The 15,465-nt window shown below is 35.4% G+C and overlaps 1 protein-coding gene across 1 annotated transcript in view; it reads right to left on the reverse strand.

Moving 5' to 3' along the window:
• The window catches only part of LOC118269639 (rootletin), a 50,749-nt gene extending 36,035 nt beyond the window's left edge, over positions 1-14,714 (reverse strand). Inside the window, exon 1 of the mRNA XM_050706994.1 lies at positions 13,771-14,714. Coding sequence (XP_050562951.1) covers positions 13,771-14,478 — 708 coding nt within the window. The 5' untranslated portion in view covers positions 14,479-14,714. The remainder of the gene's footprint in view (positions 1-13,770) is intronic.
• Positions 14,715-15,465: the final 751 nt, after the last annotated feature.

Here is a 15,465-nt window from a genome sequence, read left to right on the forward strand (position 1 = left end):
CCAATTACTGTTAATACTCGAGATAAAGTGAAATTGAATTAATACCCCCTGCGATAATATTTGAACGTGGATAAGTGCTGATCGTCACTTGTTTATCTGTCTGAAACTCAAGGCTATCGAGATTAAGTTGTTGTTTTAAAAATAATCACGTTGTTGTTATGCTAAATTTTAGGGATTATATTTTTTTAGGAATAATAGTAAGTACATATTAAATAATCGGATTAACAATAAAGCAGTTAATAATAGGATATTTTTTAGGAATAAGTATTCCTAATAAATAAATAGTGTCTGATTAAGTACTCAGACACGCTGTCTCCTATCCCGTGAAGGAAGCACTTAGGCCACCTTCAGTTTAAACGGCAAACAAAATGTTCATTTCTTAGTTTGTACTCACTCACTCTAGAAACCGCTATGTTTAAACCATTAATCATTCAATAGATTGGCTGTATTTAATCAAATTAGGTACTAACCAATTGTCCAATTTAATTATCTTATCAATCATTAATCTTCCTTTTTAGCCATGATCACTTCAGGGCAATGGCCTCAATCATTAATGAATGAAATGGATTTTAAAAATAAAACAAGTTTTACCTATTACACAAGAATCCTTGTTTTATACCTAGATGAAAACATGAAAACAGCGTCATAGATTAATTTATTGACATCAATATAATATAAATCTATTATCTTATACGTATGTAAGAAGCACTAGGCAGTTTAAAAGAATATTAAATACTAAGATGACGCAAGTAAATAGTGCGTGGTCCAGCCGCCAGCGCAGAGCAATCATTCGGCCGTTGACTCAAGTAATCTTATCACACACCCCTTTGTTATTGATTTCTAACTCAAAATATTATGACTCCAATTCATATATTGTTTTAAATTACATGAGGAAAAAACTAGAAACGTCTGGATATGAAATTACCTACTAGGTAAGCATCGTCACTCTCTGTTGTTCCCTTAGAAGGGCTTAATAAACTAAATAATTCGATAATTGTGTAACTGCGTTAAGTTGTTATTATTATGCTAATTTTCTTACTTTTAATATCCATTTGTAATGAATACAAAAAGCTGGTTCTTCTCGTCAACAAAATCTTATTAGATTAAAATAGGCATCTACAAATAATACTAAGTAACAAAAACCAATCTCCTAAACTAAAACTTATTACCGCACTCAGAGACACTTAAACAATTCCTTAATTATAACGGGTTAAGCAACCATTAAACGACTCTGAGTACGGCGGTATATCTCTTAAAACACTATTCTTAATTGCACCTCAAAGGGCAAACAAACCGCAAATTTCGCAAGCCAGTATCTATAAAACAGTTTGGAATAAATTAACAAAAGCCTGCGGTCTGAACCGGGAACGATTGTGTTGCTGTTTACTACAGTACCTAGTCCGTGCGTGTCTGATGGCGGGCCATGAACTGGGTCACAATAAACATTTACGACCAAAATGATAATCTCAGCAAATAATCGAATGGTGACGGGACCAGGCAGGGCTGTATGCGTGTAACCGTGTCCCGACCCGGGTTTTGTTGCTAACCCGTGTTGATTTCGCGAAATGATTGCTTGAATACCATTTGTAGCTAAGTCGAAAGCCGTTTGAAGTAGGCATTTGTATGTACAGTGTTACGTTACATGAATAATTTTCGAGAAATCTGTTTTTCGGTAAAATATTTCAGCTATATTTCCACTTACTGCTTATAAATGTCAGTCAAGTTAAAACCTGTGGTATAAAGTTACTTCAGACAAGTAACTTTAATTTATTCAGTAAAATTTATATTTGTAACTAGATAATCATGAAGGACAGGTAATATCTAGGATTATAAGAACATCATTTAAAATTAAAATCCTTGCAACACTTGTGCGAATCGAATCTAAAACCTACGACAACTTAATCCGTAATCACCAACTAGAATACCGATTATGACGAAAAATATTTAAAACACGGAAGTAAATAATTCAATAAAATAATAGTAAGTATTAAGTTAAATTCACGACCACGACAAACCATTACCCGCATTTTTATTTCGATACCCACAATTCGCTCCCCATTTTTCGCGTGGCGAAAACTTTTGCTCATTAGTGTCAAACTTTTCGATAACGAACAGCTAACCGGTTATTAACAATACTATCTACAGTTATTGCGTCTAACTGGCTGACTAAATGAAGTTTAAGTTAAAATTTAACCTCATAGAATGCTCACTTTAGTACTCCAGTAGTGAATAAAACCGTAGATTCTCTTAATTGCCAGTTGGCTTGTTACGGTTAGTGTAAACCTAGGTTAGTTAGTTGTTGTAGTTGCTCAGTCTAGTCTGTTATCGTTATTAGATTTCAGTGTGACTACAACACTATTGAGACACTAGGTCTGAGTGTTTAACTGGTGGGTGGTAACATCTAAATTCTACTTGAATGACAATTAATGGTTTGTCGTGACCTTTTTTTCGTTTTTGGTTTATTTTCGAATAGTACCCTTAGTTTGAATTTGTTGTACGTTTAAAGTAATCGAAACGAGAGCGCGTTCGGCGCTCTGATTGGCCGGCTTGAATAAATCAACCAGTCAGAGGGCCGGACGCGCTCTCGTTTCGATTACTTTAAACGTAAAGTAAACTCGTACTAAGGGTACAATAGTCAATGACCGCACTCAGTTTCATAGAATAATTTTTAAGGGTACGATTTTTAGCTTTTGATTATTTTTTGCTAATGTTTATAGAGTTGAAACATGAATAGATTCCTTGTTACACAAAGCATTTCTATATCTTTATGAGGATCGTAAAAGTTACAACAATTTTCCCAGTTCAACGTCTTGTTACTGTCAACTCCATGCAAATGTCGTTGACAACTTGTGATTGTCGTCGACATAATGTCGAGTCCAAACTGTCTCAACATTAGCATAACTTATACCGTATAAGGAACATTCCTCAGGTTTCGACATGTCCCGTGTCAGCCTTCCTGGCTCACATAAAATCGTCATGAATAGAAATCGTTCATTAAATCCGTGTATCCGCGGTTCGTGCCGGTCTCGCATGTCGCATCCCGACTCGCGAACTTCCCGCTCGTAAATATCGTTTTATGTCACGTGTCAAAGCCGCCATCTTGGTTAACCGGTAAAATATAACAAACGTAAGTTTGCTGTTACCACACTTCCGCACCGAATATTCAATGCGTTACGCCCTTGACTTAGAGTCGAATTTTTAGAGGGGCCCATTTTTTCCACAGGATTCTTTTGCCGCTGTTTATAAAAATGGGAGTGCTCGTCTTCCTATCGATTGTGCCAACTGGTGCTTACCGCCGATCTCGATTCGTTGGCAATCGGCGAGCAATCGAGTAGATTACTCGAGTTGTAACATCTAGTGTTGTTACAAGAGGTGTAACTTCAATCAAGCACTTAGTTGAGTTTTGTTATTTCGCCAGCTCGAAACAGGGAATGGTAATAGTCGTATTTTGCAATTTTCTAGGCAATTACGGGCGTCATTTGCAAGTTGCAAATTTCTGTTTTGTCTAGAAACAGTTGTTTGTTAGACAGCTGGTCGTGAAGTTGAACTGACATGACAAATAAATTCTAGCTCTGTTAATAATTTTGCAGAATGAAGAATAGACTTTGGTCGTGGATTTATCAAGTTGTAACTATGGTGTTACGCGACAAACGAAAATATTGGTAACTTTGTTTCGCTACTGCTACACGGCATTTTTTCGCGGCTACGCTACGTAGCACATTGTAGCAATATCACCGGATTAGTGAAGGATTTACTACGCGCCCACACACTGCCGCATGCCGTAGCAACGTGTTGAGCTCTCGTAGCCGCGCTTGCTGTTGCTACGCAATCCGTAGCCAATTTTGGATATTCTTAACTACGTAAAATTTTACTCACTACACTTATGCCCAATTTAATCATAATTTGAAGTTATGTTATTGCAACTTTAATGACAAATTGATAATAGAAAAGTTATGGAACTCATTATACGCTACGATAAACCAATGTCGAATCTGGTCTCAATTTTCCCAAATTACCGAAAATCCATTCGTTGGCTGAGATAGTTTCCTTATGTAAATTTATTTGCGTTTAGTGCCCATTCTGCCGAAATTTGATTGTCCTCTGCACGCACGTGAGTCTTGCGTACAACTCGGCAACTGTACTTAAAATTGTTTTTGTTTTATGAAGTAACTTTTAATAAACAATTCTTTGACAATAATTTGGAAAGTTTCTTGATACATTTTCCGTTACAAAACATACACAGTACCGTATAGTACCTTTTTTTTGTTGACGGGGGGAAACCTTCAAAAGGCGTCTAGGTTTTTGGGTAAAAACTAGGAAATGGGGAATTTTCACCCCACTAAAACCTCCCCGGTGGCCACTATCTACACCTAAAGGAGGCACCGGGCCCTCTTACTAGACCAACACCGGAACGGTATAGTACAGTACCTAATATGTATTTGTTTTATTATATTTCGAGATTGCTTTCAAGTGTTGGATGAAAAAAAAACAAAAATAAAAACAACGGAATTGCAGTTAATTTCTTTTAAACTCAATTTACTTACACCTAAAAATACACGAATATTAATGACATAATTATGAATATTGCAATATTACAAAGGACCGCTTTAATATTACAAAGCTATTTATGACATGCCACGATCATTAATTTGCGACAATTTATGACAATGCTGTTCTACTTTCGGTACCCCATTTTTGAACCCTGTTTAGATCGTAACGCGGTTAGGGTAATGTGACGATGTCATTGCAAAATTACGCTTGTTTTTATAATTAATTAATGTTGTACACGGTTAACATACATTCTTAAAAAAAATACGTATCAGTGTATAAAGAAAATGGAAAGTGGTTCCCGAATACGAATACTTATTAATAGACAATTATCCTTAATTGGTGAAGAAATTGTACATTTTTCTAACTTTTTATTATATGTCTTGTCAATTCCTTTCTTTTTAATACCGAATTTGACACCGGTTGCCTAAAATATGCATTGTACATACTGAATACAACTCCAGGTGAATTCAGAATACTTAATACCCTTTATAAAACAAAAATAACAAAACAACGAATATTGAGTTCTATAACCACTATCAGTAATGATAAAATTGCACACCCATATTTATAACATAACATAAAGGCGTGGCATACCTACCCACGAACAGCAAATCCGGATCGCAGTGCTCTCAATACCACAATGCTATCATGCAGATATCTTATCATAGACTGCACAGCAATAAAGTCTCATAGGTCAGCCTCATACTAAGGTCGGGTGATAATGACATACACATGAGTTTTACGCGTGAGGTACGCTGGTTCGATGCCGCGTGGTGCCTCGTGGGTGAAGCGTGGGGATTATCTTTATCACCATAATCTGAATGTAAATGTTTAGAATTGAACTTAAGCCTACTTTGATGGTTACGTGGTTGATAAGTGATAACTAAGTTGTAGCTAAGTCATTTTTCGTAAGATACCTATATAATGTGATCGTTTTATTTCTTTGTACAAATAATATCCTTGTTGCCTAAAGTAGACAACAAGAATTGAAGTAACATTTATATCGTTAATTGGACTGAAATATTTTTGGTACCACGATTAATGAGCCATTGATCCTGGGTAGAATTATTGAGGTTTTTCATGTTTCACTAATCTAGACTGAAGTCCACAGTGTGGACTCCACACAAGGTATGAATGTTGCACCTCTACTGTATTCCACGCATAATGATATACGATTACATACCTATGTAATCGTAGCACAGAGAATAGAGGAGGATGACCCTGTGCTACAAACTTACTAAAATGTTATTCTTTGTACAATAACTATCGCGAAATATAACATACTAAACTGAATTAAATATATTAAACCGTTAATATTGTATGGAATTTAATTCATTAAAATACTAAACTAACGAATCAATTTATTAACTTAAACCCTCTTCGTGCAAGAAGAAGCCTTTAGTCAACAGTGACCACTTATTTCTCTGCACTACCCTATTTGACCGTCAAAGAATGGCTTAAGGCATTGAGTCCGCTATTCACTGCCATATGTGTAAATAAATAAAAAAATAGTCTGTAGATGAATGGCAATTACATCGATATTAATTATATAATTAGTTCATAGTATACTATGACACACGTCATGGACCAATTCTATTTATTTCCCGGGTTATGTCGCAGTGTTTTTGTTTGTTAAGTTTTATTATTATCGCCATGTTTTTATTTAACTCCAAGGACTGATTTGTTTTGATATAAGATGTTTTGTTTTTCTTTGTCAACAATGTTATTTATTAAACCCTTCAACGTTAAAACGTGCGCATATTCAACTATAATAAGATAAAATACGACTAAAAATGGAAAAATCAGCCTAATTAATCTCAGGCAGACGATTGAATTTGCTTTTTTCGATGATTTTTTGAGATGATCACGACTCGTTAATAAGGAAATAACAACCGGGAAAGTTCTGAGACAATAATCATCATTCTATTTACAAAAATCAATTAAACATTAAGATAGATATCAGAAAATAAGAAAAACTCTGTTCAGCAAAAGGTTATTGTCTACATTGTATTTTACCCTAGCAAAAATAATATATATTACGATTTAGCGCCGTACTCAGGTTAACCTAGTATTTACCAATTGTTTTCGTAACAAATCGTTACTAAGGAATAGTACGGCAGTTAACAATCACTTTATCGCGTTCATTCATTTGTATAAGAAACAAAAAACATTTTACACGAAGTAGTAATTATGAGATAAAGATAAACAACACAAATATATTGGAGGTATCGTTACATTTAAATAATAACGATAAAATATATTGTGATAAATTGCCTAATACCGCTTGACAACACTTTTTAACGATAACGATTCTTTCTCCTAATTGAGTCATAATCTTATGTAGGTAGGCATTACATAAATGTGACGTCATCTAATAAATTTTGTTGTTGTCTTACAAACAATCCTCGTTGTGTTATCTAATTGATGTAAGTAGGCACGTACTCTTCTTTGATGCTTTATAGCATGCACCCATACCACGCATCTTTTCATATAAGAAGACATAACTTAGCTGAGTCTGTTTCCACTAGTGCTAAGCTATGTCTACCAATGAATATGATTGGTGGAAACCAAACGCATTCACAGCAACGTAGCATAGTACATTTTCCGGAGCTGCGGACTACCTAGCGGGTTTACCGGGGCTCCAGCTCGAAAAGCAGGAACGGGGTGGTTTTTAGTCAGTAAGAATCTGACACTCCCTCTCGCCTCGCCCAAGGCAGCAGAAGTCATTGGATGATTTTACCCCCGCAAAAAAAAAGGATGGCACATTTCTGTTTGAAAAACACCCTAACAAAATTATTAAAATTTTTCGTTGACTACATAGGTAGGTAAATACAGATACTACGTGATTCGTCACATTAGTACACAAGCTTATCACCTACTAAAAGTGCGTGTGGTACCTACGCACGTGTCCCGATATCCCAAAACATTTTAGGTGGAAACAAAATAGGTAGAATTAAGTATCTTGCATTTTTAATCTGTTAAGTGAATGGATAGGAATCTGCATTGTCATCAGACGTTGCATTGCTATATTAAACATTTTCCAAATTCCGGTTGACAGCTATTTAATAAAAGAATGCATTTATGACCAACTAGTGTATGATTCAGTATGATGCAATTTTTATTATTTTTTTACAATTTTATCATGCATATCTATCCAAACAAAATTAAGTTATCCATATATTTTAAAACACAAGTATTCATTTTATGCTATTAAATTCAATATACTACTTCCTAATATTAAGAACTAAACTAGAAAACTTAAAATCTAAGTAGTACTAAATAGGGTTGTAAGTAAATACTAGACTGGTAATTTAAAAAAATATGCATAAAATCTTTTTAAGTGCTCTCTATCTGTAATTTTTAAATTTTCTTTCTATCACTAATTAGACCTTTCAAACGAAGTTTTTATCTCCCAGAACCTTAACTTTCACAAAACCTACGTGATCCAAATTATTCATACAGTTACACTAACTAAACATAATCAGACATTATGAAACCGGCTCGAATTTTAATTAAATAACGATGTATATAATATGTTACTTAGTAATAAGTATAAGTATATTGTATCTAAGTATATATGTACAATATGATGAAGCGAAGGTAACAAGTCTTGACCTTTTCACGCAGTCTCATCGTGGTACAGATACGGTTTTAATTACTCACTCCATCAAACTCTAATGTCGACAGTTTACCTACTAACTATGTATTTATAATTATATAGGTACTAAGCATTTATCGCTAATGTTGTTTACTCGGCGGTTATTTTCGTATTTTCTTGGTCTCGCGCTAATAAATAAAAAGATACAGGTGTCGGGCAAGTCTAATTGAGTTACATCCCTGCAATTATGAGCATAATCACAGAAAAGTGCACAATTATCTTTAATTTAACTTTTACAGCGTTTACAATTTCAGATCGCTTCCATTGATTGGAAAAGGCCTAAGTATGATTTTTGATCAGCAACTACGTCAGCTCTATCGTACCCGGGTGAATCGGTGAACATCGGTGAGTCTTTCGCTTCCTTAAATTTAATACACTCCACCAGCATAATATGATAAACATCATCCAACTTGCCACACACTTCGCAGTTAGGTGAATTTACTTCTTCATGGATAAACTCTCGTAGTTAGAACGTGACCAGTGAAGACCCGGACGTACAACACTATAGTCACGTTGTCCACACATACCCAAATACAAACGAAACTATGTCAATATTTCACATCAAAACATAATAAAAGCATCTAAATATACCCAGCATCCTCTGATTGTGAGCTATAAAGGAAATTCAGTTCATTGCATGCATTCATGCACAGAGCACAAACACACTTCACATAGATCTTATAACAAGCACCATAAGAATCTATTTTCTCTGTTTTTAATGCAAAAGCTAATCTTATTTGGGTTGTAAAAGAATATTCCACTTTCCGGCGCAACGAACTTGAATTTGTGTTTTAAATATTTTAGCGACTATTACGCAGTTTGTCACAAATTGATAATAATGCATCTATATTTATTTAGAAAAGAATTTAAGGGTGTAGGTACCTAAATAAATTTTAAGTGTGGGAGAGACACGCTTTGGCACGAATAGGCCGGTGCGATCGGAATGATACCACGACCTTACAGAATCCGACGTGAAAGAACTCTTGCGTTGTGTTTTGTTGTGTGAGTGAGATTACCGGAGCCTCAATTATCTTCCCTCTCTACTCTTCCCAATCACGATTCTACAAAACCCTCAAATTCTTAACCCCTGTAAGGCCGACAATGCACTCGTAACGCCTCTGGTGTTTCGGTTGTCCATGGGCGGCGGCGATTGCTTACCATCAGGTGATCCGTCTCCTCGTTTACCGGCTTATACCATAAAAAAGAATACAATAGGAATTAGGTACTCAATATTTGTATGTCTTTATTTATTACGATTTTACTAAAAATACAGTTCGAAATAATTATTTCAGTCACTTTAATTTTTAAATTGGCTCCGACGGCAAAAATACTTGTAGCGTCTTTTGATTTCTTTTCTTTTATCCCACAACAAGTTCAATAACCCTTGCCTCCTTCGTAACAAGTTATATTTACGTTGGCCACCAACAATGGCCAATAAAAACGCAACGTGATCTATTATAATGCAGATGTTATAATATAATCAATCATTTGCATTGATTTTGTTATTTTTTGTGAAGGTTCAAAGAAACATCACACTAATATTAATGTGAAAGTTTGTTTGTTTGGATGTTTGTCCGTTAATCACGTTAAAACTACTGAACGGATATTGATGAAATTTGCTATACAGATAGGGTATGAGCTGACTTGAGTGATAGGATACCTTTTAACCCACGGGAACGTGGGTGAAACTGCTGGCAAAAGCTAGTCTTTAATAAATACAATATATGACCAAACAAAGACGCCAGGAATACTAGGTATTAAGTATAAAATGAACACTATTTATCAACAAAGATATTAACAAACAAACAGTTAATCGTAATTCGATGTAAATTACATATCTATCATGAAATCATCACGAGTATCAAAGTCCGTTGTATATCTTAATGTTGCCAAATTAAATGTTCATTGAATGTACGTAATATTTCCTAATGTTTCGTGTTTTGGAAAGATTGGAACGTGCAACGCCTTTTACACTATTGGTGTAGAAACAAATCCTGATGATAATTATTTTGACAAAAAAAAAATTACCGACATAAATTTCGTTAGAATGATGAATTGGTTCTTTCGTTCGTTCGTTTCGATAAAACGTAATGAAAAAAAAATCGTACTAAGCCCTCTATCTGTCGTCTATAATTTATAGTGAAACATGAATTGCAAGACTTCATTAAAACCTTATTAAAAGAATGAAATTCAAGATCTCTCGCTCCACAATTATCTAAGAAAGTTTTCTTTACAATGTATACTTAATTAAATGTTTATATAAAAAAAACGGTCTGTTGATTGTGTCAGTTATTTTTACCGTGTTATCTCAGACAAAGAGTTCGTGGCGACCACAATAAGTGACATAGTAACTGAATGCCCAATTAACATTAATATTGTTTAATTTGATTAGAAACTATAACTATTGATAATTTTCTAAAGGTTACTTTAAATAAAATACTTGTACCTCATGTCATCATCGCAAAAGTTGGTAAATAATGTGTGTGTAATCTCCCAATCTCTTGGCATTGAATATCGTCTCTTTTAGAAGTAGTATGAAGTTGGATTAACTGGATTTGGCTCAAAAGTTATACATAACATTTATTTTATAACTTGATACTGAAGAGCTCCTAATAAATAAATAGTTCTTTAAAGTGTGGGAGAGCCATGCTTCGTCACGAATGGGTCGGCTCGACCGGGTTGATACCACGGCCTCACAGAAAATCCACGTGAAATAACGTTTGCGCTGTGTTTCGTCGTGGAAGTGGGGTTACCGGAGGTCACTCCTTCCCACACTCCTTCCCAATGCTCCCAATCCCTGATTCCGCAACAACCCTTAAATTCCTAACCCCCAAAAGGCCTTTTGTGTTTCGGGTGTCCATGGGTGGTGGCGATTGCTTACCATCAGATGATCGTTTACCGTCTCATAAAAGAAAAAAAAATGTGGCTTTTTAAACTTAAGTGCGCGAAAATAAAATACAACTAAATCTAGTGCCTATATAAAGTCCAACGCTAATTCTACGCTGACGTGTCTCTTGCAGCGACTCGTATACCTAGCCAGACAACGCTGTAACGGTCACGTAGTCGAAATCACTGACCGTTCACGGCCACCGCCTTCGAAGATAAATATTATTGTTTGTGGACTTAAAGGGACGATGTCACATGTATTGTGTACTTCTAATTATAGTCTATCAGATTACACGAGGACTAAACACAATTTGTTGTAGAAATAAATTGTTACATTGCAGTTCAGGTTATTTTTATAGATATTAGAGAATATCTAGACCAGTATTGTTCCCAACCGGTGGACAGTGAACCACGAGTTCTCCGCAGAAGATAAAAAATGGTCCGCAAAATAAATAAAAAATTCACAAGACTATAAAACCAGTAAATACCAGTTAAACTTATCACAACCTTTATGAGTGTATGAGAAAATCAAAGTATGAGACCACGTTTAAAAAACTTAACAAGAATTATAAAAATGCGGTCCTAGACCAGAAAAAGGATGGGAACACCTGGTCGAGGTTGTTGAAAAAATCTGCCTGTGAAGAAAAGGTATAAAGCAACATCTGAAAGCATTCAGTTCCTGATTAGCTACCTCCACTATGCACCGTAGATATTATTATAAAACTTATACTTGCAACCCAAGTACATTTGCTGCTCTAAGAAAATATCTCATATCAAGTAAGTTTAAAGTCACATACATACGACGATTTATTATTATTTATTATCTAGACTACAAAGTCCCATATTTGCTAAGAAAAACAAATGACATAATCAGTCGTGGCCCAGTCTGCCACGCACAATACGTGCTGTAGTAGGCCGTAGTAAAACATTTGAAAAGTTGCGCGTTTCACAGGCCATAACGTGCCAACGGAACATTAGTACATTGCGAAACTGATATGAAGCCATTTCAACCCCTATCGCGTCAACAGTAATCACTGCGTTTTTATACAAGATTGTTTCATTAAACTTGGAACTTGGCCTACTTTTTTTATTTATTATTTTGCGGTTTTATAACATGAAGGCGGATATATCGGTTTGAAGTGTTCAGTTGTAGATTGGTCTTACATTGGTCTGTTTCATTAATTGTATCACCCCGGAACTTCATATCTCTAGGAATAAAGATTTGCAGTCGTATATCTATTCAATCTTTCGGATACTTGTCGGCTAGATTCATCAGAAGATATATCTTCGATATTATAATTATACTATGTATTACTAACACAAACACTGGGTTTAACCCAAATAACTATGCTTAGTGTGCTTACTTATAAAGCTCATCGTGTAGCGAAATTATCAGGAAAGAACCTGAACTATTTAAAGAAAACGGATATGTCTGTGGCACCGTCTATCACGTTTTGAAACACGACTGATAAAGAATTAAAGATACGGCTCATCTAGACCAAGATAATTGGTGATAAAGCAATTGAGGCCACAGTACACTAATACCGTGGCAGAAATAAACAATATGTACTAAATGTATAGACAGACATTATATACAGACATTATTGGTAGCTCAACCTACTCTCATTTATGACGAACTTTTTATTTATTTATTTATTTAGCTCTTCATGCACATTCATGTGACACAATGTAGGCTTAATACCGTAGGCATTCCTTTATTAACATACAAACATCATTACTTTCAATTTACTAAAACAATGGTTGTCAAATTGATCGAGAGGTCGTAAGAGCGATTTCCTAACATGCAGGCTTGATTTAGGACGCTGGGGCAGCGGACAAAATTGCCGGTTACAGGGGTAACCAGGCTCCGCTCGTGGGGCTCCGATTTGAAGCAGAAATGGGAACGGGTTGATTTATAATCAGCAAGTCTGACACTCCCTTTCACCACATCCAAGACAGGAGAATTGGTGGACATTGGATGATTATCCCATTAAAAAAACTCTGGTTTTGTGATGGAATTCAATATTGGAGTTTTCGATTTCAATATCAACTTTCATATGTTTGAAATCATCTCTTCATATAATAATTTTTACACACACATGTACAAACAGTTCTTTTTCTATATTTTTTATCTCATTAATTCCGTAACATAATTTAAAACTCTACTCAAAATCAATATTTCCAATCCACATAATCCAAATTCCGAGTAACGTTACTAAAACCTATAAAATAAAATCCATGTATTTGAATAAACCGTCGTAATAAATCCATACATAGTCTTCCATGTACAAAAAGTCAGGGTAGATCCCGATTCCCGATTACTTCGTGATGGCATGACTATCGGTTATTCCCTGCATCGCACTAGCCGGGCCAATGTAAACTGCCTTCAATTTATACTCGATAACGTCCTCGCTTTATAGGATAGTTGTACTTATATGATTATTTTGTTTGTCTAGTTTAAATTTGTTAACAAACTGTGCTGCTACAAGATTTAAGAAAATAGTGTAACTTAGTAATATTTCTAGTAGGTATTGTAGTTGTTAGTTTCAAAAAGGTATAACTTCCATCCAGGGTGAGTAAGTTTTATGTGAAATCTCATAAACACCGTCTTAATGAGTCAAAACAATTGCGTTAATCGTTATTCGTATTGTTATAAGAAAAGTGCATTAACTTACCGGCATGTCGATCCTCGTAAGCCCGCGTAGTCCGCCCTCCGCGCCCGCCGCCCTACTGCCACGAGGAACAAGCCTCCACTGTGCCAGCTCACCACCTGGCCCCATCTGAAGCCTCCTCGCGTGACTGACATCCTCAGCTCTTGCATTCCAAATTTCAACCTTATCTTTCACTAAACTGGAATCAATTTCCTTCCAAACCCCAGCGTCACGATTTACATTCGAATTTGATGTTTCTTCGACATTGTCTCCAGTTATTATAATCGCAGGTATTGCTTCAGTATTATCCCCTTTATTGTCATTGAGCACAGAGGGTATATTGCCTTCTTGTAGTGGACCTCTGAATTTTTCTTTCAGTGAATTAATAACTGCTCGCTTAGCTCGTTCGTACTTTGCTTTCGCTTGGTCTTCCCTCCATTTTTTCAATACTTTACCTTTAGGATCAACATTAGTCACTGTTCTACCAATAAAGTTGGAATAGAGTTTTGAAGTTAATGCTCTTTGTACTTTTAAATTATTGGTATTGAATGTATCGTTGTCGGCATCGGCATTTTTACTACTAGTAATGTCAAGTGAATCTTTCGTTTCGTGTTGTACGTAGCAATCTGTTTGTTGGTCATCGTTGCCGTATACTTCCCACCACCTAGCTGCCTCGTCATTGATTGGAGCTCTAGATCGTGCTGCGTGTGGACTTTTTTGGTTATCACTCATATCACTAAACCTATTGAGAACTTGACATAAAATTGTGAACTTTACAATCCAAACTCAAAGGATTCTCAGTTGAATTTTTCAGCGTGCTACCTCCACTACAGTTTCGCAACTACTAAAGATTCATCACCAAAAATTATCAAAAAGTGCAAGTCAATAGTTTACAATTACCCTTTACCACGAAATCCTTTAAAAAATCGTCAATATTGCGTGTCTTTTTCTAAATGTATGGCGTTAAAAGGGATAGCAGAAAGGTGTCGTGTTTACGTGTCGTGCTTAATAGAACGTGGTAGAAGTTGGTGAGACATCAACAATAGCGTCAATAGCTGTTGTGACCCCTATTATTGAAAGTGTATTTCATGTATGGAACTGGGTCAGTATGTGAATCGGCGATAGCAAATCAATGTTCCGCTTCCTCAAAATTTTAAGCCAAAGGTGCATCATTGATAAAACAGCGAATGGACACACGGATGCCAAACCAAACCTCGTTAAAAGATCCAAAGATATTATTAAAGAACAATATTATATCGGCTATAAAAGGTATAATAAAAAGGTAAGTACCATGCTTAGCCACACGCAACTTTAGACTATTGGGCGTAATCGGGAATCGCTTATTGATAAAAAGTCTCGCCCCATTTGTCTGTCTATTTGTATTTCTGAATGTGAGAAACTTTAAATAAGTTATCCAACAAATATTTAGATTTTCATTGATAACTATAAGTATGTTTATGATTGTGCTGTACAATATCAATAAGCGAAACCTACTTAAACACATACGAGTAGTACTTTAAGAAAAACAGTCTCAAACGTTATCTCATATTATTATATTAATAAATACACCAGTCCCATTGCGTCCCTTTGTAAAATCTAAACAAATCAATCAAATAATCAAAATATAACAACAAATTAAATAAATAACAACACTAGTTGCGACGTAACCCGCGAGCCGGAATGTGTATCTGCGATCGAAGTTCACTCCCAACCATCCCG

The sequence above is a fragment of the Spodoptera frugiperda genome, chromosome 30, assembly GCF_023101765.2.
Source record: "Spodoptera frugiperda isolate SF20-4 chromosome 30, AGI-APGP_CSIRO_Sfru_2.0, whole genome shotgun sequence".
NCBI lineage: Eukaryota > Metazoa > Arthropoda > Insecta > Lepidoptera > Noctuidae > Spodoptera > Spodoptera frugiperda.